Raw genomic sequence first — 22,489 nt, 5'->3', positions numbered from 1 at the left:
GGTTCAGTATATAAAGGGGACGTCTAATTTATGCATAGGGCACTCATGATAGCAAAAAGTCGGTTTGAGCTTCGATTATCTTTCTGCTGAATATCACAACTCCCCTTCACATCAACGGCTAAAATACAGATGAGCCAAAATTACCATTTCCTCGATTAGAATCAAGTCTTATTATAACTTATACACACTCAACCAATTATCGAGCATATACTTGTTAGAAACTATCATAACAACTATCAATTCGAAACTAACCCAACTTACAAATACAACATAATTACAAAACAAATTATTCAACGGCGACCATTTTCAATAAATGTCAAGAAACAAAACGCGCATAACAATTCTTAAAACATTTTAAAATCAGCGAATAGATATATTTGTGTAGAAGCCAGGAAAATACACGACGTCGCAAAAAATAGGTAAGAAATCTCTCATGTTAGATTTTTTAAATGTTTTCTTTGAACGTGTAGATCTTTTTTTAAGTAATAACTACTTTAAACGTGATATGGCCTATTTTTCGAGACATTAAGCAATAATCGTATGGTTTCTCAGGCAACCCTCAATTATCACGGATTGTCGGTTGATCTTCCAGCCTTAAAAGGCGTAGATGTGACAGCATTCTCATTATTAATTGGCTGACTAAGCACATTCTGGCTCAAGATATTTTGGCTTAGGATATTTTGACTTTGGCTATTCGAGCCCTCTCGACTTGCTTCCTCAATCGGCGTCAACAGCTTCATGTTCGTAATTGCAGCTTCCTTTTCAACTACTGGCGACGCACAAGTTAGCGACTCGCGTTGTCGGTACGATATGGAAATTTCGCCCGAGCTTGTTCGGCTGAAAACACTCGATGGTCGGCGATATAGACCACTGGTTGAGCCGCTAACTGAAGAAGCGCCAAAGAATGAACTTTCAAAGCCAACGCCGGTCAAGTTAGACGCTAGAGAGTAATCGAATGTCGACGTTAAATTAAGTCTCTTGTATTGACGTATCGGTACATATTGACTTTGTTTAATCTCTGTTTCTACTGATTTTGTTTCTTCTCTGTCCAAAATTCTACCCAGATCATTTTTGTAGTCTTTAATCATATCGCCCAAGCAAGTCAAAACATCCACAAGAAGTTTTTCTTTTTGCTCTTGCTTCAGTTTTTCACGCAAACTCAGCATCACTGGTAAAAACTGCTCCACTGTTACATCTCGCACCATCTCTGTGAATTTAGCTGAACTCGTGGTCGATGAAGTTTCAGTAACAGATTGCCCGGAATTACTTTTAGGTTCAACTGAGTTGTTATCAGGGTCGGTGTTCTCCCGTGAACCTGATACTGTTTTCATCGCCTGATAAAAAAAATCATTTTTTTTCAGACTGCATAGAATAATATAACAACGATTAATAAAAGAGCAAAAATAGCCAGACAAACAGAAAATTTTTAATGAACTTTCGAGTATCACCCAAAAATACAACCATGCAGCTCTGTGATTTTCACTAATCTTCCTTAAAATTTAAAATTGCAATAGGGGGAAATAGCTTAAACACTTAGCTTCTTTACAAGGGGGGGATTCGGTGCAAGGTACCATAGTTAACAAGAAATAGTTAACAAGATCCAGCTTAAATTTAAGAAAACTGGATCAAGAAGTATATTTTAATTCCACTCCGAAAAAAAAGAGAAAAATCTACTTTTGAAACTGATTCTCTGTCTTCCCCGCTATTTCCTATTTCAAAACATAGCCAACTGACAGTTAAAAAAGAAGAACTCAAGGAAACTCAAGGAAAAATCTTCAACTTATGAATTTCAAAGAAAAAAAATAGATGGCCTTAAAGATCTTTGAATTTGTAGAACAATTTATGATTGAAACTTTTTTAATGAAACTAAGACAGATCACTGACTAAAACTTTTATTTCACTGGAAAATCTGATAATTGATGTGCAAATTCAAAATCAGAAGTCGATCACTTTCTTTCGTGATCTTCATACTTTCGCTGTTCGATAGTGGAGTTTGCCTTCATTTCAACAAAGGAAAAGAAATGAACTGAAAAATAAATCATAAGTCAAACCGCGAAAAATGAAAATAGAGCGTAAAGAATTTTCATGTCTTTCTTCCTGAAAAAAAACACCGAGACTTATATAAAAGACAACAACTCTTATATAAGAGACAAAAATCAACGAGACAAAAATTGGAAAGAAAGCGTGAAAATCTCAAAGAAAGTAAACATTTCCAGGGATTTAAATAAAAATTGGCCGAATATAAAAATGGCAGAAATATTCAATACTTTCAAATTGTGAATGACCGCCGACGACTTGGAACAAAGTTTATGTTTCAAGGCTTTTGTTATAAAGAAGCAAAATACTGATTCATTTAATTCTTTTTAAATGCACGGCAATTGATTCATTTTGATGTTCGACTGTTTTTCCTTTTTGGTCCTAAGCGGATGAGTCCTTCGCCCATTTGGCCCATCACCCATGATAATAGCCCCATTAATTACCATTTATTCAGCAAATGAGAGCGCGCCTATCTTAACCAGATACGACAATTCATTACAAGCAACAACTAGCAGCATGCTTAAGTGTTCATTAGGGGACTAAAAACAATGCAAATTCAGGATTAAAACTCGACGCGCGGATAGAAACTACACCTAACAACATAATTGAATTAAAAACCAACAAAAACTAAACTAAATTAAAAACAAAACTAACACGTACAATGAGGACCATTGAAAATTAGTATCACCCAGAATATCAGCGGTTTACTGCACTCTTTTCATTCAATCTCATCCCACGACTCGTGCACTAGCTGGTTTCTCTATGCCATTCAATTTCGCCATAAGCGAACTCGGTAAAAACCAAACTGTCCATGAAATATGCAATCTGAACCACAAATAAGTAAAAACTACCCGAGACCATGGTCATGAAAATATTTCTTGAAAATATTTTTTTTTAATTATATTTATGTTCCCAAACCAAGCTAATTTTAAATATTTAAAACGCATTACTGCGAAAGGCGTGAATTTTTTGCAGGGAAAACTTAAGACTCACGAGGAAACACAAACATACACCCTTTTTAAGTACAATTTCTGCTAGGAGAGCATTCTTCTATGGGGAACTGAGAACCACAACAAAAACGCATGAACCAGTTAGTAAGAACTATTTTTTTAAACGAACGGGGCGAAATTGGAGAAGTTATGAATCCCCAAGCAATTTTTACTGAAAACGCAGAAGATGTTTAAATTAAGATGATTGAGGTTTTGCGACAGTTGAAATTTTAAGCCACAACTATTCAACTAAAACGAGCAGCCAAAGTATTCAAATCTCCGACACAGTCAAAAACATTTCGAATTCTCTGAGGCCCTGATAGGTATTGTTTTTGGCTTTTCGATACCGGCCCAACAAGAAACAAGTAATGAACGCAAGTAAACATAAAAAAAACTGATTCTGTTGAAAAAATCTCAACTTTCGAATTTCAAAGAAAAAAATATATGCCCTTTTTTAAGCTCTTTGGATTTCTAGAACGAATTCTGATTGGCGCTTTTTTGATAACATTAACACAATTTGATAAACCTGGATCAATATGTAAAGTTTTTATTTCGCTGGAAATCTAAAAATTGAATTCCCCTTTCGAAACTAGAAATCGTTCACAATTTTTTGCGCCATTTCCACGTTCGTATTTGGAGAGTGCTATTTACGTCACTTTTAGCAGATGAATTTCAATTGAACTCAAAAAGTGCATATATAATTAAGTGCATTTATAAATGCCTCAATAAGTATGAATGTACATCTGTAGTTATTAGAGACTTTTAAGACTTTCTCCAGGAAAAAAATCACCAAGATCTATATAAGAGTCTTCATTACTCTTTAAAACAAACTTTTCAAGATTTTTTCTTTGAAAAAGGCTATTTTCGAACTTCCCCTAATTACTACCTAAATGATAGCAGTCTGCATGTCAGCAGTCGGGAAATTAGACATTCCTGTTAAAATTGACCATTCCGTGAACAAAAGCTGTAACATAGCTCTTTCTTTAGTTTTTGCATTAAACAGGTAATAACTTTACAAAAAACTAGGTGCTCAAGAATTGTTAACTCTATAACCGCAAGCGTAAATATTCAACACAGAAGTGAAGCTGCGCTTCGCAAACACAAGCGAAAACACGAGAAAAATCAGCTTTATAAAGTGAAATAAGAAAAAATAGAAATAAGCCTCGAATTAGTAAAATTTTGCTACGTATGGGCTTCGAACCTGCTACCTCGGGAATTGGAATCTCACGCCCTGTACTCTCAGCCACTAATGCTTTTAGGACTTTTCCTGAAAAAAAAATCAGCAAGACCTATATAAGAGTCTTCACTACGTTCATTACTCTCAATCAAATTCAACTAACGAAAATTTACTGAAATTGGAGTCAAAAACTGTGTGGCATGCAGATCATTTATTCAAAGCCTGGCATGCTTTATTTTTTCAATATTCACAGCCCCTGCTACTGTTAATGAATGAACAGGTCCCCTAGCCTACTTCTGACAGCAAAGCAAAAGTAGACATCAATATATCCAAATATCCGGGCCTTCAGACAGTTTAAAGAAGCAGTCCAAGACTTGTACCTTCACCAATTTGGAGGGCCAAAGAAAATTATCCAGAAAATTTTCAATAGTGGAGTTGTAAAACGCTGCTTTGATCACTTTGCTTCAGTTACTTGCCGCAAAATTCAAGAATTTGGATTGTTGACAATGTATCGACAATTAAAAACGGCACGCATGATCCTCAAATCATTTGTCGCTCTGGCCTTTATACCAGAGCTTGATTTCAAAATTTATATCGCTACTTCCTTCAAACAAAATTAGAAAAGAAGGAGACGTAGCCCTTTTAAATGGATTATGTGGATTAATTTCGAGACAACCCGTGTGGAAGCAAATTTCAAAGGTGGCAGCTACAAGTATTTCAGTCGAGGGCCGAGACAGTGTTTTCCGGTTTGAAAAAAAGGCACCCATCTCACCATTTACAAATATAAACATAAACAGAAAAATGTCGTTTCAATGAATTCAATAGAACTGAACAAATGACTACTGAATTTGCGTGAAAAAAAAACATCAGGTTAAAGCTCTTTCAAGATAAAGTATCTGAAAACATTAAGATTGAACTTCAAGACTGACACAGAAATTTATTATTGACACTTTTTTGCGAAAATGAAGTCTATTGGAGAAACGTCGATGAATAAATAAAATTTTTATTCCGCTGGGAAACCTATAAAACTGAAGTTCGAAACTAGAAGTTGTTCAAGTTTTTGCGCGCCATACGATTCCCAAGTTTAGCTAACTTTCAGCAGATGGAACTAAATTGAAATCAAGAAGTGCATATACACCTAAGTGCAGGGGCGGATCTAGGATTTTCTCGAGGGGGGGGGGGCGGATTTTCACGAAAATTATGTCGACTTTTTTATTAGGTCGATCAAATTGATTTTTCGAGCTAACCCAAAGCACAATAAAGACCCCATTTTGACCAAATTTTCTGCGCCGCAGGCAAACTTTGAAAAAGCAGGCCAAAAAAGCGTTTTTAGGCATTTTTGGAAAATTTTGACCAAAAAATTGCGTTTTTGGCGCGCGCTCCCCTTCAAAATTAGTACAAATTGGCGCCAAAAGCGCCTTTAGAAAAATTTTAGGGTCTGTCCGCCAAAAATGGATATCTCAAAAAAGCACAAAAGGTCGAATCCCTGGAGGGGGGGGGCTAAGTGCATGCACAAATGCATCAATATGTGTGAATGCACGTTTGTAGTTATTAGAGCATTTTCAGACTTTTCCTGAAAAAAAATACGAAAAAAAGAACAATAAAGAGTCTTCACTACATTCATCGACTCTTTAAAAAGAGTTCAACAGACTATAATTGTTTCACTGGAGCGAATCGTTGTGTTACTAAATGCTATGAATTATCCCCATGATCTATCATAATTGTTAAAAATTTTATGAATTTGACCTTTTTTTTTTACAAGTATACAAAACTTTTGGATTTAGGAGCTTGAAACTCTTTTATTTCCTGTCTGAAAAAGTTTGATCAGTAAATTTTTCCATGACCATCGTAAAATTTAAATAAACATACCTTCAACGTGAATAGCTTCAGAACATCCGATAGAATATTCTCGAAAGTTGGCTCAACCGGCCCAGAACTCTTCACGTAACATCCGACCACTTCTGTCATCAGCCGCACTTTTAGCTGAAACTTCTGCTGTTCGCTGAGGTGCTGTGCTAGGAATTGGTAGACGAGGAGCCGCTTGTTCTGATGAGCTGACACCGCTACAGGAATTTCCATTTCCGGTTGGATCTCCTCATTTCCTTCTGGAGTTTCACCGAGCCCCGAGCGAACCAGTCCTAAAATCGATTTTTTATTTACCTAATTTGGGACGAGTAAACACAAGATTTAGATTAGAGCAACAGGGATCCTAAGTTTTGGAAACCATTTAAAGCGCAACACGCATACATAAGACAAAATTAGTCAAAACATAAATTTTCCGCAAATAGCGGTCATGAATTCGGCAAACAGCTCAGATGCACTTCGCAAATGGCTAGCGTAAGGTTCTTTCGAAAGAAGCATTGCACCACGAAAGCAATCATCATTTATTCGATCAAAATAACCATTAGATCTCACACAAGTTTCAACACATCGATTATTTAAACAACTAGCTACAGCTAATAAATCTATCTACCCAATCCAAAAAAGCAATTGCAATTGAATTATTGTTTAATACTTGTCACACCGAGGCGAAGCAGAGGTTCGCGCCACTTGCAATGCCATTCAAAATCAGAAAATGTGGCGGAAAAACTCCATACGTTTGTCTCGAATTTATTCAAACTCGAACATATTCCGACAAACAAGCGAAAATGTTAAACTACCTATCAAAAACACGTTAATCACGTTCACAAATCAAGTTAACAATAATGTTGACATTGATGGCCAACATACGTTATTTCATTAACATAAGTATATCTAAAAATAACACAAGTCTACCCTACATGGCTTATTAAACTTCCCCAAGAAAAAAAACTATTTTATAAAAATTCTGCTCTTGGCCAGCATCGAATCCATAACCTTTGTCGTCTCCAGCTCAGACGTTATCTCTGAACTAAGTGACCCAAATTGGGACCTCGAACGAAGTATACTGAGCAAATACTATCAAAAAACTGAGCTATATTCTCATTTATAAATGCTTGCTAATTGCAAGCGAAGAAAATACGGCCCGTCGAATAACAAAAATAATGAAAAAAAAAATTTAAAAAGCCAAGGAATAATCTAAATTTGAGAATCTTGCAAGTTTAATTTTTCCAACATTATATGGATGGATTAAGATGGTTAATTAGATTTTTCATAAATTTCTCAATAGAACTCAATCATTCTAAAAAATACAAATAAAAATAAATACGACCTATATGACCTCTACGTTCATTAGCACCTCATAAAAAAACATTTGCGTTATTTGTTTTTTAGTTTTTTTCGGCTGTTTTAAGAAAAACCAAGGGACTCAAAATACACTTCAGGCCTCAGAGGTGAAGCTACACTTCGCGGGAAACAAGCAATAAACAGCAAAAACAGCTCCAAAAGGTCAAAAAAATGAGATCTTACAGAAATACCCACAAAACAAACGACATAAAAAACACTCATAGAATGTTACTGGGCAAATATCACAGATTAATCCGACCACAGTAAACTTTTTCTATTTTTCGCATGTTTTTGGACTGCAAAGTACGACTAATAAGGCTCTAATAAAAATCCACTCTTTATCCTTCCGAGCTTTTTAGGTGGCACCTAAAATGGCTCGTAACCAAAAAATGGTTTGTTACCAAAAAGCAAGCCTTATATATTTTGACTATAGTTCGAAACGAGAACTATTCACTAATTCTTGTTACTACTACCCGAATTAGTAATAACTTGATCTACGGGTCGGACTCGAACCTGCGACCTCGAGTCTCACGTCCTTCTCTCTCAGCCACGAACGCTTAACGATCGTCAAACACTAGCCACAAATAAAGCAGAGAACAGATGCTAAGAAATTTCCAATGCTACATATCGTGATTATAGCAAAAGTACCACCAAATGAGCACTGTTTTTGCAAGTTAGGTTGGGAAACAGGTAGAGTCACACTAATACACTCCTCGCTACCTCGTTAAAGCAATTGAGACCCATTAGCTTGCCTCGAATCATTTCTGAACGTTTATTTGGAACGAACTTCGAATATTGACTTAAATTGCAGATTGAATCGCGCAAGTTAGTCCAATAAACTGAGAAACAGACAATATTAAATCTCCAAAACTTTGCGAAAAAAAGTTTATAGACTAAATTCCAGGTTAACTTTCAGCTCAGAACGTCGATACCTTCGAAGAGGTATAAGAATTGTCGGATCTACTTAACAACCTCCACCCCTTTCAAGAAAGGGGGGAGAGATTGTTAAGCAGATCAAAATGGTCGATTTTTCGACCAATCAGAATGCAGCAAAGTTATGAGATTCTCAATAGAAAGCTCAGTGCTAATTTACTGTATTTATTAGGGGGGGGGGGGGAGGGGGAGAGAGAGATTATTAAGTAGATCCGAATCATCACTCAAAAACTGCTAACAAAATGAGCGACTAGCCTAGGAAAAATGTGCTCTTATCGGATAGCATTCTGCTCGCACTTCCCAGAGCAAATGAAATAATTCTAGTTTTAATAACAAGAAAAATCAGTTAATTCAGATATCAAAACCAATCGTTCTTGCTCATCCATTAACTAGCGGTAAATCAAAAAAAGAAATAAATAAAAAGAATATTATACCACATGAAATCCAATGAGTTTTCTTACAGGTACTCGAAAGAAAAAACGGAAGTCGCGCAGAAAATCCCTTAGTTGCCTCCCTTTGAAGAATGGGCAGAACAATCACTAAGAACACTTATTTGACAAGTAGTTTATAACGCATTCTACAAACCTTCCTTGGGGAACTGGTTGTATTTGGGATGAGTGTGGTGTTCGTTGAGGAAGAAGAGCGTCTCTGGCAAGTGGGTGAAGAAGAGGGAGCGGTGTCTGGTGGCCATGTGATCTAAACAGTATTCGGCCAGTCTTGCCACTTTCTCCGTCTCATCCACGTACAAAGTCAGCATTCTGCAATAAAACTCGACAGTCCATGCAAAAAATTGCGACATTTTTTATTCACATTGTATCATTCAAAACGCATAAAGGTGCTCTTTCGCAATAAAAATCAGATCAAAACATATACATGGATTTCTTTTTTGTTCAATATCTTTTTGAATTGAATTTTTTTGAAGTTCAAGCTCTGATAACATTTAACAAAAAAAAATCATTGTAGATGAAGCATATTCATCCGACAAATTTTGAATCATAGCATAGGAAGTTCAGCTGAATCATAGCAAAGGAAGTTCAGCTTTAAGGTCCCACCTGAAAAAAAGACTGTCGCGTATCTTTATGTACTCGTTCTGGAGCAATTCAAACACCACAGCTAGTGTCTGGTATCTCAGGAATGAATCTGGACATGCTAGATATCTGTATATTCGGGGCAGGAACCTCTCCACTGTATGCGTGTATCGCTTGCATAGGTCACAGAGAACTATTATAGCGTTGTTGGCTACTTTCAGAGAGCAGTAATTTTCTCGGTAGTCGTCATGTGTAGAAGGGGCGATCAGATCTCCCAACAAATCGGCTCCTTTTTGAAAAAAAAATCTTTGCTTAACCAAAATAACCGACTCATAACAGATGTTTAGTAACAAGCAACTATCTGAAGTTCTTGTTGATTTTAAAGATTATGTTAGTTGATAGAGATCAAAAGGGGGAGCGGTGGTGAAGTGGTTACAACTCTGCCTCTCAATCGAACGCTCGAGGCCCACCCTGATCCTTGCTCGTTGCTTGCGGATTAGGCAACATTCCTCAGCCCAGAAAATTAATCAAAAAATTGCATTTAGCACTTAAAAGAGGCACAGCAGCGGTTCTCCGTAGTGAGCTGAACAGCTTGTATGTTCGTCCTTTCCATTATGTATAAGTCGTCATAAAAGTAGTTGACAATTTTGTTGATTTGAAAGCTGATGCTAGTTGATGTAGGTCAAAAACTCGCATGAATCACAATTCAAACTTAGTCGCAGCGGATAAACAGAAAATTCGAGGAAGTAACCTTGTTTATTGAACTCTTCGAAGATTAGACACATGTTTCCAATGGCGATCACGCCCACCGCCTGAACAGACGCCATATGTTCATCATCCAGCTCCGGATTCTCAGCATTTTGCTTCCGAATACTTAATAAACTTTGCATCATCTTCAGAAGTGGTTTGAAGCAAGACTTCAGGGACGAAAGAGCATTTGAACACTCTTGCAGATTGCAGAAGGTCAGTTGGCCGACTATGAACAGTTTGCGCATGAAGCTCTCGTTGTCGAATGCTGGTTCGTCCATTAGATACACGGAGGGGTCATAGGTTTTTATTGCTTCTTTTGTTCCCTAAAAAACCTAACCAATAGTTTTAAAATCAAGCTCCGATTAATTCTAAGGCGATTTATTCATTGATCAAATAATATCGTTATGAGTGAGTGAACCTGAAAAAAAATGGTAAAAATTTATGATATTTGGTTTAAAAAATGGTTCCCGCAATTTTCGTGACCAGCTAACATGCGGAAGCAAACGTTTTTCAATGCAATTTTCAACCATTGTTTTGGAATACTTTAAAAAATTTGAGGCTCTAACTATCCTAAGTTAGCTAGCTAAAATGTTAATCAAAAATACCTCTGCTGTAAAAATGGCGTAATTCTGCAACACTTCTTGTAACTCATATTTTTCCGTGATCACACTCACAGCGCCCAAAATATCTGTTGCGCAGTGCAATGGTAGTGACACTTTTCCCGCCACAGCCAACAGAGAATTCACTGCACTGCTCATGTCTGCTTTCGGGATTGACTTCGGGGATGAGAAGCAGAGGATGTCCACGATGAAAGACAGTCTGAATCTGTCATTCTGCTCAACGATTGAGTTGTCCATCGTTAGGTTGCTCGTCACTTCTTTCAACGCCTCATTGGCAACTAAATTCAAAGCTCAGATTTCAACTCAATAAATATTTGAGTGGTCTTTTTTGTTCTGGTTTTAAAATCGAAACTCCTCATTAACCTTGGATTTTTTTATAAAATATCTAGCTTACAGTCATATTTGTGCATTAAACTGCTTTCAGACAAAGAAAAACAAGTCTTCGCCATATTAGCTAAAAAACATTTTCGCTTGAGAGTTGATTACAAAATAACAGTAAACAAAATGATTAATGAAAAAAGAAGGACAGCCGGTTACTGTACAAAAAGCACAGAATGTTCCAATCTAAGTTTTGTAACAAAATGGCTGAAAAAACGGAAAGTTTTTCTAATTTTATTGCAAAATTCAAAATTTGATTCCCAATTTAATATTCAAAATTTGATTCCCAATTTAAAATTTTGAAGTTTTTGATTCCCGACATTCGCTAAAAAACTCCAAAAACTAATTTTACTCCAGTAAAACAAAGTTTTCACAGCTTAATTTAAGCTTAACCTTCTATAAGCTTTTCGTGCGCGCTCACCTTGTTAGCTTGAAATTAGACCAAAAAATAGACCAGAAATTTCAAAACGGTTTTTCTCGACACCGAGACTGAAGGGGCTTTAATATGACATATAACTCGACCCATTACGATGATTATTTCTGGTACCTGATTTATCGTGGAAAACAAAAAGAAAAAACAAAAACACACCCAAATACAAAGCTCCTCCATATTTTTCAAATGATCGGAACAAAAAGTTAACTGAACAATGTGTCATAAATATTTCAACACAGATGCGAAGCTGTGCTTCGCAAACACTAGCGAGAACACGAGAGTGCAATAGTAAAAAGTTAGCCTCAAATTACTGAAAATTAGGCTACGTCTCGGATTCGATCTGCGAGCTAGAGATTATGAATCTCACGCACAAACCACTCAGCCATCAGCCACGAAATTTAAAAACTAGCCACAAATAAAGCAGAGAACAGATTCTATTAAATTTCCAATGCTACAGATTGTGATTACAGCAAAAATGCCACCAAATAAGTGAACACTTTTAATGAACACTTTTATTTGCGAGTTAGGTTGGAAAAAAAGAAGTTTCGTACTAATGCACTTCGGTCGCAAGTGTAAACATGCACTCTTACTTATTTTCCACTCCTTTGTCTTCATGATTCGAGATAGTAGCATCCAACACGACACCTCGTGTCTCTTTGCTCTAACACAGTCCACCAATTTTTCCACACACGGTTGTAGAACTTGCCCGCATAATTCAGCTGCACCCAGTCGGAAGAAGTACATGTAGTTGTCAGATAGGGTCAGGATGTCGAGTAGACTCCAGGCCATGAGGACTTCCGAGGAACAAGTGAGATCATCAGAGGACTCCATACGACTGAGAGGAGTGAGGACTGTCACTTCGAATACTGAAATGGCTCGCTCTACTACTGCCTTCTCGCTAAAAAATTCAATCAAAACACTTCGGATTCCCAATTCGCTAGTGTCCAAAAATTGAGTCACAAAAACATATTTTTCTTTGCATCCAAATTTGTGGCAATTACTTATTTAGATTATTGATCGATTACGCTTTCTAGTAGCATGCGTTACGAGGAACAACAAGTACAAGCTGTTCAGGTCTGTGCGGCAAACAGATGTTGCGCAAATTATTAAGACTTATAATCACTTTTCGGTTATTTCTCTGGCCTGGGAAATACTGTCTCACCATAGCAAGCAGTGAGCATGATCATGGTAGGCCTTGAACCACTGACCTTACGACCAAAAAACTGCACTACTTTGCTATCGATCTTAATATCGGAATTTTTAATGGAATCACATTGCAATTATGGTTCCGCTAGAGTTCAACTTACGGGTCAGAGAACAGCGGCATAACATTGACCAGCCACGCTTCTTTGAACTGATGCTCCAAAGCGAACTCATGCAACAATTTCGTGCTACTTTCAATTGCCTGCTTCCTAATTACCAACGTAGCATCCGTCGAGGCCTCATTTAGTGCAGCAGTGATCAGCTGTTTAGCTGAGCTTGTCGATAATAAACACACTACTACGTCTACGAAAGCTTGAAGTGCCGCTTTACGTACATTGCACTTCTCGTCACGACAACTCGGCAAAAAGATAAGTTCGAAACACGATTCATTCTCGCCAAGCGTGATAGCGCCACTATCGTGCAAGTTCGGGTCCAAATCCGGCGGCATCGTCGAAGCGCTGTTATAGGGCTCCTCACTTCCCTGATTTTCTGAACCATCGCAGAGCATAGATCTTAGTTTGGTCTTGAGAACTGTTGAAATTGCTTCGCTTCTCAGCTTACACATGGTCGAGATACAACTGAACGCTTTGGCCCTGATCGAAGGTACTTTGTCTGAACATCGGTCAAGTATAGATCCGACTAACTGTTCATGGTCCAGGTTCATTCTATTTTCAGTACCAGTACTTGAGCTGAAGTTGAGTAGTTTTTCGAGAACTTCCAGCACAAACAGTCTTTCATTTTGCTAGAAAAAAAAACATAACATGTTAGTTAAAACTCACGAAAGAAGATATACAGATAGATTGATTTGACTCTCTCCATAAGCATCCACAATTACTCTTTATTCATATCGAAAACTAATACATATTTTGCATTTAAAACCTAACCAGGGCGCAGCTTTGAGAAACAAATGAAAACAATACGGGACGCATTTAGGGTTTTCAGAAGGTGCAATTTCTAGACTAACCAAAGTGATTTTACGACCTCTCCTATAAAAATGATGGAAAATAAGTCGCAAATTAGTAAATACAATTTAGGGTTGGTTTATGTAAAAATGGATGCCGTTTTGTTCTTGAGGGAAAGGAAAACTTCTACACGCTTAGTTAGTTTGATTAATAATTACCTTCGAGCTGTGTAGTTTACTGAATAGCCACTCGGACATGACTTCGTAGCAGTACTCTGGAAAGAGTGATATGATAGACACCAAGGAGTCCGCTGTCTTGCTCCTAGAACACAACGACGTACAGATTCCAAAAGAGCATCTGATTTAGGTCATATCGTTGATTTATTACTATCATTAGACTTATTAGTATCATTACGGACGTATTAAACATTTTGAAAATGTTCTTTGTTTATTTGTGATCTTGAATTATCTCGTCCTTGCTGGTGGTGCAGTATAAAACATACCAGTTTCTGCAAAAAGAGGACTTAACTTTGAAAATAATACTAAATACTTCCATGTGATACTTTTGCATGTTCCATTTACATAAATCGATCTGTTTCGACAAGCTTCTATCTGCTAATTTTAACATTAGAGAATTACAAACCGATATTCCATTTTGTCCACTACACCCACAGTCACATGCTGAGCCAGAATGAAGGCACTCTGCGATGCTTCTGGTTTCTCCTGGATCAAATCGCGAATCAGCTGGACAGTCAGCTCGGCCAGACGGACCACTGGCTGTGTCAGTGTAGCCTGTGCTGTGGATCCATCCAGCTGGTTTGGGTTCCTCATCACCACAATCGACATGAGGTGTTTCATCAGTATGCTGTCCTGTTTCAGGGTCAGTTGGTGGATGGGGTTTGTCATGTAGGTTCCTAACACTTTCAGACACAGTCTAGCATCCAGGATCCTAAACAATTACATTGTTCAAGCAAAAAAGGACAGTGCAAAAGAAATAGCAAAAGAGCAAAATTATTACGAATTAAAATCATTGTCAACAGCAAAGTTAGGAAAACACAGCACTAAAGTACCTGTGATACGCAAAAAAAAACAATACTATTTCTTCTCGCCAATTTATCATTCGTTTTTATAGGCTTTTTCATAGCCCCTTAGGTCCGAAAAGATCAACCACTTTTTCAAGATCAAACTACGGGTTCACTCAAGAACCCAGCGGAATTTACAATGGATCCCAACAAAGTTATGAACATACATGATTGCACAACCTACTTTGAGAGCTCCTTTGGTTTCGAATACGTGCAATAGTGCAGTGCACTTGCCAATCTCGTCACTAGCATATGTTGGGAGAGATCGGACTGAGCAAGAGATACCCTCTCCATGACCAGATTCAACACTGTGACCAGTTTGTTCACCAGCTGCAGGAGGCTCCCTATCTGGGGAGACCTCAGACTTCCACTATCTCCTTCGTCATTATCTTCATCAAAACTCTTTGCCGAGGGTCGCGAGCGTGACTTGTTGGATGTTTTGTTTTGTACCTCTAAAAATGCTCAAATATAAGCATCAAATTAGAACTTTAACCAAACAAGTATCAGGCTCGGAGACAATACTGCTTCATAGTAACTTAAGAGCAGTTTAATTAAGATTCGATAGTTCATTTCGGTACGGTAAACGGTAAATCTCTGAAATGGATAAAAATTTCAACAACGACATCTTTTTTTAGATCTGAAAATCACATAAAATCTAATATTAGAACTAACCATTGGTTAGAAATCTGCAGACGCTTTGCGGTTGTTCCACAGCATATTGAAATATACCCACGTCAAATATCCCATTCGCGCCTGCACCGTCAATAACAAGTATATTCAGGTAGCATATATACGACCACAAATTAAGAGTCAGTCCTTGGTACGTCTGATTTTTTGGGTCTGAACAAAGTGGTTTGCGCAACTGTTCGCATATTTTCAGAATATTCAGACCTGAAGATTGAAAGGAAGACCAGAGAAGAGATTTGTACTCGCTTTGTGCAATGAGATTGGTGGTGGACTGGAAAGCTATTATTAATGCAGACTGATTTTGCGTGGCGAACTCTGAGAGAGGGAAGTTTGGAATGTCCCGCTGGCACCACTGAGACAGCGCAGTATCGCTGAGCTGATACGGCCGCCTCATAAAAACAAAACTAATCTGAATTTAAGATGGAACCGGAATCAATTAAATAATATCAATTGTTCTGATGAAATCTTCTAGGCAGCGAGCATGTTAAACTCTTGAAACTGCCAAGAATTTTCGCTTACACATCAGCGAGGTGCAGCTTAGCATAAAGCACATACACATGCAACGGTTCAAAAAAATAGGACTTGATCACAGAGGTGAAGCGGGACTTGTGTTGCAACACAAATTTAGCATGACAAAAAAGCTGGCAGAAAATGAGACGCTCGCAAATTTGATAACGCTCGCAAATCACAAGCATTAAAACAGGTTTCAAGCATTCGTCTTCCCGGTTGAGAACTGTTCTAGCTGCCTATTGGATTTTACACATCCAATATTTACACATCCACATCCGACTAGGCGCTCTAAAAGCGGGACAAAACGTTTGATTAAATCAATCGTCTCTGAAATTGAGCAACAAACTTGTACGAAATAGATGTGAAAAAATAATAATTTTGTCTTACAGCACCATCGGTTGGTTGTGTAATCACGCAAAAAATGTATTTTTTATTAAACGATTTCAAGTAGATAACTTGAAGTTTTTTGAAAATTTCTAGAAAACTAAGAAATCAGGCCAATTAAAATGAGCCAAAACAACTTAGACCGCATAAAGCATTTGAGCAAAAAAAGAAAAAAGGATAATTTACTTCGTCAAGTTTAATAAATTTACAAATTACAGGAGTAAACCAAAAACACTTAAAACTACAACTGTCTACAACACAAAAAATTTCTGCGACGCGGCAACAAAATAAAATCAGACAAACTATAGGCCAACGATTTTTTTAACTGGAATATTTTCAGTTTGAAAAAAAAAACAGGTCTTGGGCGCAGGGGCGGATTTAGGGGGGGGGGGGGGGGGGGTCGGACACCCCCTCTTTCAGGGATTGGACCCCCTGCCGACCCAAAGGGTCCACCCTTTGTTCTATTTTGAGATATCCATATTTGGTGACGGACCCTAAAAATTGTCTAAAAGCGCCTTTGGCGCCAATATATACTTACTTTAAGAGGGGAGCGCGCGCCAAAAAAAACGCACTTTTTTTTTGTCAAAATTTTCTAAAAGTGCCTAAAAACGCCTTTTTTGGCCTGTTTTTCAAAATTTCGCCTGCGGCGCACAAAATTTGACCAAAACAGGGTCTTTTTAGTGCTTTGAGAGAGCTCGGAAAATCCATTCGGGTCGACCTTTAAAAAAAGGTCGACAAAAACTTCGAAAATTTTTGACCCCATCCCCTTGGGCGGATTTAAACTCAGGACCTTTGCTAGCCTAGGCCCAGTCGTCGCCTCTAGGCCAAGTTTACCGGAGAAACCGAGAAACCTTCTTTGCTTATATATCAAGCTATCAAGTAATTTCGTTAAACAAGTTATTATACCGGAAAAAAGCATGCGTAATTACTAACTAATTCGTCTGACATATTTTGTGGTTTCAACAACGCTCCAACAACTTCAAACAAAATCATAAAATAACAAAAAGAAAGCTTAAAGAAGCCGGACATATTATACCATTTTGATCAACCAAAACAAAGCTAAAAAAATTTCAGTTCACAGGATCAATGAACAATTTTTGGCGTGTTTGAAAAACAGAATCTATCCATATAATCCGTTCAACAATTCCAGCATTTGATATTTTAACAAAACTAAGGACAAAGTAAGAAGAAAAATACAAAAGAAACTTGATACAAATGAAGTCTTTGAAAACTTCGGATGAACGTCATCAATGACAACAAAATGAGTCTTTGCAAAACAGACAAAAAAAAATCAGTCGGACACAATTTAATTCAAAAACATCTGAAGATATAGGTCAAAAACTCATTATTGTGAAAATTATGACAGTAAAAACTATTAATTTAGAGCTTTTTCGAGGTTAATTTTCTGATTTCACTCAACCCTCAGGCCATAACTGAAGTTAATATAAAAATAAATAAAACTAGAAAAAAAGGTTTTTTTTTCAAAAAACTTTTGAACGATTCGCTAAAACTGGTTAAAAATTATGTGAACATAGATGTGTAGAAACTTTTAAGCGTTAACAGCGCGCTTCCAATTCGAACCCGATGAATCCGAAAAAAAGTCACAAGTCATTTTGCGTGTTGCAATTAAGTCTATACGTATACTCAAGCCCACCGAACAGAAAAACAGCGTGTAGCTAGAAATACAAAATCGCAGCTCAAGCGAACGCATAACGCAAAATTACATCGAAGATTGGATGGATTTGTTTTAAAAAAAACTCCAAGGAAAGGGAGTTTTTTGTAACAGCTATATTACCAAAAAACAAAACAGGCAAATCTGCACTTCGCAAAAACCCACAAAATAGCTAGAACTAGCTTTTAAAAGATTTCGAAAAAACCGCCAGGCGAAAGTTTAATAAAATAAAACCCCTCTACGTGAATCGAACACCGGACATCGATCAAACAGGTAGAAAGAACTACACTAGCGAGCCTTTGATGCTTAAATAATGAAAACACTAGCCACTCATTAAGAGGAGAACACAAGTTATCATATAATGAAGCAAAATAGTATAAAAATTGAACTTTTTTATGCGAATTGGAGGACAAAGAAAGTATTCGTAACATAACACAGAACTAGCAGGCTCACTTGTTTAAAAACGTTATCTAATGCGACCTTTCAAAAAATCGAGCAAATCGTCACTTGCATGCGACATCGTTTGACATTGTTCGAATCTGCCAACAACGTTTCCAACGGTAAAAGTAAATCACGCGATTGCAAATACACTTGCTCTCTTAAGTCTAAGCAGATCCAAAAAATACAGAAAAGTGTCGATGAAGAAGGAAACAAACATACAGACTTGTTTTCTGCAACATTTAATTTTTCGCACTAGACAGAAATTATATGCAGTTGAAGTTCTTCGAGTTTCAAGAACAAATTTATAATTAACACCTTTTTGATTAACTAAAGAAACACAATTAGAGAAAACTGAGTCAATGGGTAAACCTTCTATTCCGCTGGGAAATCTCAATTTTCAAATCCACTTTCAAAACTGAAATTCGGTCACGTATTATGCGCTATTTGCACATTTGTTAATAGACATTGTTTTAATTTGAATTTGATTTGAACTCAAAAACAAATCGAATGTAAAACGTCAAAAAACTTCAAAACTTTTTCCTGAAAAAACTTAAACGCTCTCAATAAGTGTATCTACTCCGTTTATTGTCACCTAATAAGCACAATTGAAAAATACAGTAATTTTGATCAAATCGTTGAAAAAAAAACAATTAAATACTGATCAACTAGAATGCATGCACCATTAAGAACATAAAATTGGCAAGGAGCAAAAAGAATTGCCTAAAAAATTATCAAGGGCCATATCAAAATTTAAAAAAAAAACGTCTGCTAAACGCTTGAAACTGAAATAAATATACCATTGAGAATGTACATAAACAAATCTTATACAGCCACAACTGATCGACTAATGTCTTTTGATTCCCATCGGTTCTGGGTGATATGTTACAATAGCTGGCAGCATCAAATCGAATAGCTGGATCGCTTTTTGTTATAATTCGAACTGTATTTAAAATTTATTTGAAAGGCCAAATTTGGCGAAACTGTAAAATTAAAATTTTTGAATAACATTTCATCTAGCAGAGTAGTGTAACCACAAAAAATATCTTAGTCGCATGTACAATTGATTGAAAAGGAAATGTCTATAATATGCATTATAGTTCCCAAATGTAATACATGCACTCTTCTCAAAATTACCACCTATTGCAACATATCACCCGGTTCTTGCCAAAAAGAGTAATGGTTCTGGCCAAACCCGAACCTTGTCAAGATGGGAGATCATCTAATCAATAGTGCTGATATAAATTACTAGTACACAACGAATACAGCAAGAGAATTAAAACGCGTTTTTCTAAACGTGGATTGATTTTTGACTAATATTTCTTTAAAATTTAGAACCAATATGGTTTAACTTATTTAGTGGAATTTTAACCAGAAAAGGACCACTTTTGGAATTTATTACTGATAAAAAAAGTACGCCAAAACTATCGAATAAATTTTCTGTAGGACAGTGAGCCTCTTATGTAGCTAGCTCAACAAAGTTTAAGAAGGGCAGAATCTTATGAATTGTGTCTATCAATTTATTTTTGTTCGATAACCAATAAATTCAATTTTTTCTATAGAAAATATCAATTTTTATTTTAAAACAAATTTTAGACGTTTTGCGCCAACTTTTGGAGATTATTCACTTCTTAAATGACATTTTTTGCCATCAAACCAAAATACAAAATCAAACCACAATCAAAACAAAATTCAAAAGTGAGACAATTATTTTTGTTCGATAACCAATAAATTCAATTTTTTCTATAGAAAATATCAATTTTTATTTTAAAACAAATTTTAGACGTTTTGCGCCAACTTTTGGAGATTATTCACTTCTTAAATGACATTTTTTGCCATCAAACCAAAATACAAAATCAAACCACAATCAAAACAAAATTCAAAAGTGAGACAATTATACATTTCTTGAACTTTTTTGGACCACACAAGAGAATTGAACCGCAATTGAACCGTTAATTTTGGTGAAATGCTTGATTGACTAAGTTTTAAATTCCAAGTATTGTACGCTTTGACCGGCTTTGTATGCTCCCTTAATTAGGCTCTGCTATGATGAGAATTGAGTAAATCTGAATAAACTTTTATCCGGATCAAGAAAATTGGTCTAAAATCAACCCAAAACGTTCCAAAACATCTCTCCAAATCCAGTTCCGAGAGAATAAAGTCCACTGGATTAAATAAAAAAAGTCGCAATTTAAGCCAATAGCTAATCACCGCCAGTTTCCGCATGCAAAACAAAAAAAGTAATTTTGTACAAAATTAAAACTTGAACTTGTTGTTTGGGCGGTGCTAGCTCCGTTAATCTATTTCAGGGGGCAGTTGTGAGATTGTTCAAATGGCCCTTCTGAGTATATTTCGAAAGCTAGAATAAAATTAGTGTATGGAATGTTCCGATGACTTATGGTTAGGTTTCAACTTCTGTTCAATTGCTTTTGAATGCCCGCCCTTTTAAATAATACTGACATTACCAACCTAATTTACTTAATAAATAAGAACATATTATATTTTTATAGAATATGAAGAATATTTTGATTTGATTTATTAGCTCGCCTAGCCATAAAAGCTGAAACCTTATCAAAGATGTCACCCGAAATATGAGAACGACGCCCTTTGGATGATGCAACAGATTTCACACCAGCAGGCCCTCATGTAATCGATGTAGCGACGCACTTAAACACTACAGGGCCCGAAGAAATCACTACGCTGCATTTGAGGAGTCTCGAAAACTTCGCCAAAAAGTATTCGACTGAATTCTTCAATATATCCCTTTAAACCAAAACATTCTCTATCGTTAAAAAAATGATCTTATCCTCCTTCTGAAACCTGCAAAATATATCGGCGAAGCCTCCTTCTAACAGTAACGATTATAACACGCTCCACGGGGCAGTTTTTGTTATGTAGAACCGAGCAAAAATCCCTTGCACGGTTTTAGCGGGCAGTTTTTTAAAAGCACTGAAAGCCGAGAAAAAGTCCTAGGATGCACCCGTTCTATTATTAAGTTGCGCTATTGTTTCTTCAAAGTGGCTGGCTTCAAATAATTAAAAACTAGGTGGTGCATAATATGTGGACTAGTTTTAGAGTTTGCGCATAATCTTGAATATTCACAGCAGAATTGAGCAAGAGCACACCGTGAAGTTCCGCGAAAGCTGCTTTCCTACAAGGCTGTTTCCGGAGTTTTAGAGCCCATCAGTTTAGAAGGATATCTGATAACGTCGTTTTTCGCCTACTCAGGGTGCAGTTTTTACTGCAACTTTGTATTGATCAGGTGTAAGATGATCATCTTCATCAAAGGGTTTTTTTAAGTTTTCATAGTACTTTTCGGCTTGATAAATCTCGACATTTGACTAAGCTTATATACTTGGTAGTCTCGCTGTTGGGTTGATGAGAGCCAGATAGGAACTACTTGCTCCGAAAGTTCGAAGTGTTCCTTTAACGACAGCATTTTAGTTTCACCATGAAGGTGTTCAATTGAGATCATGTTTAGATTGCCATTAACAATTTTCACAAGCTCTGAATAGTTCTGCATTGAGGGTGCACAGACAGTAGCTGTATAATTCAGAAAACTACGCCGAATGGACTTGTAAGTAATGCTTAGATACTGTTTTTTTGCTGCATTACCAGCTTTTTTCAAAAAAATTATTGCTTTTTGTCAGTTTACATATCACTGAGGTAATGTGTTCAGTCCATGTAATGAAGTCATCGAAATTCACTCTCTATATTCTGGGTTTTTGCAAGTTGGGTTGTGGATTGCTGCTGACAATACCTCGCTTTCATCCTTTTTCTTTCTTGTTAGGGGTCATGATGATCGCTGAAGATTTTCCCGAGTCTTCGATTCATTCAAGCCAACTGAATAGATCAATTAGGTAAAGTTATCTCTTAGTCCAGTTCTGTGGTGTTTGGTCAGGTTGTTATAATAAAAATATCTTGTGTGTATGATGCTTATTTGATGTTACTGAATAAGGGGCAATGTTGCTAGCTTGATGTTACTGGTTTCGATATGAAAGGGGGCATTAATGACAAGTAAACAGTCAGAAGGATCAGTTTAGAAAGATATGTGATATTTTCG

General features: G+C 36.7%; 1 protein-coding gene across 1 annotated transcript; it reads right to left on the bottom strand.

Annotated features, from left to right (window-relative positions):
• Positions 1 to 139: 139 nt before the first annotated feature.
• On the bottom strand, positions 140 to 15,827 carry LOC134840281 (condensin-2 complex subunit D3-like). Its single transcript, XM_063856033.1, has 12 exons — positions 15,408 to 15,827; positions 14,920 to 15,187; positions 14,297 to 14,602; positions 13,873 to 13,975; positions 12,857 to 13,494; positions 12,140 to 12,447; positions 10,724 to 11,016; positions 10,120 to 10,441; positions 9,393 to 9,657; positions 8,926 to 9,098; positions 6,073 to 6,341; positions 140 to 1,334 (listed from the first exon to the last, which is right to left on the bottom strand). The coding sequence occupies exons 1-12, from the start codon at positions 15,814 to 15,816 to the stop codon at positions 567 to 569; spliced, it is 4,122 nt and encodes a 1,373-aa protein (XP_063712103.1). The 5' UTR covers positions 15,817 to 15,827; the 3' UTR covers positions 140 to 566.
• Between the last annotated feature and the right edge of the window lie 6,662 nt (positions 15,828 to 22,489).

The sequence above is a fragment of the Symsagittifera roscoffensis genome, chromosome 2, assembly GCF_963678635.1.
Source record: "Symsagittifera roscoffensis chromosome 2, txSymRosc1.1, whole genome shotgun sequence".
NCBI classification, from domain to species: Eukaryota; Metazoa; Xenacoelomorpha; order Acoela; family Convolutidae; genus Symsagittifera; species Symsagittifera roscoffensis.
This window is presented reverse-complemented; position numbering and strand designations above follow the sequence as displayed.

Coding starts and splice junctions, on each gene's coding strand:
- LOC134840281 (XM_063856033.1), bottom strand. CDS start 15,816: ATGAGGCGGCCGTATCAGCTCAGCGATACTGCGCTGTCTCAGTGGTGC. Junction 12,448..12,856: donor ATGCCGCTGTTCTCTGACCC/GTAAGTTGAACT, acceptor TGAATTTTTTAG/CGAGAAGGCAGTAGTAGAGC. Junction 9,658..10,119: donor CGAAGAGTTCAATAAACAAG/GTTACTTCCTCG, acceptor TTTTTCAAAAAG/GAGCCGATTTGTTGGGAGAT.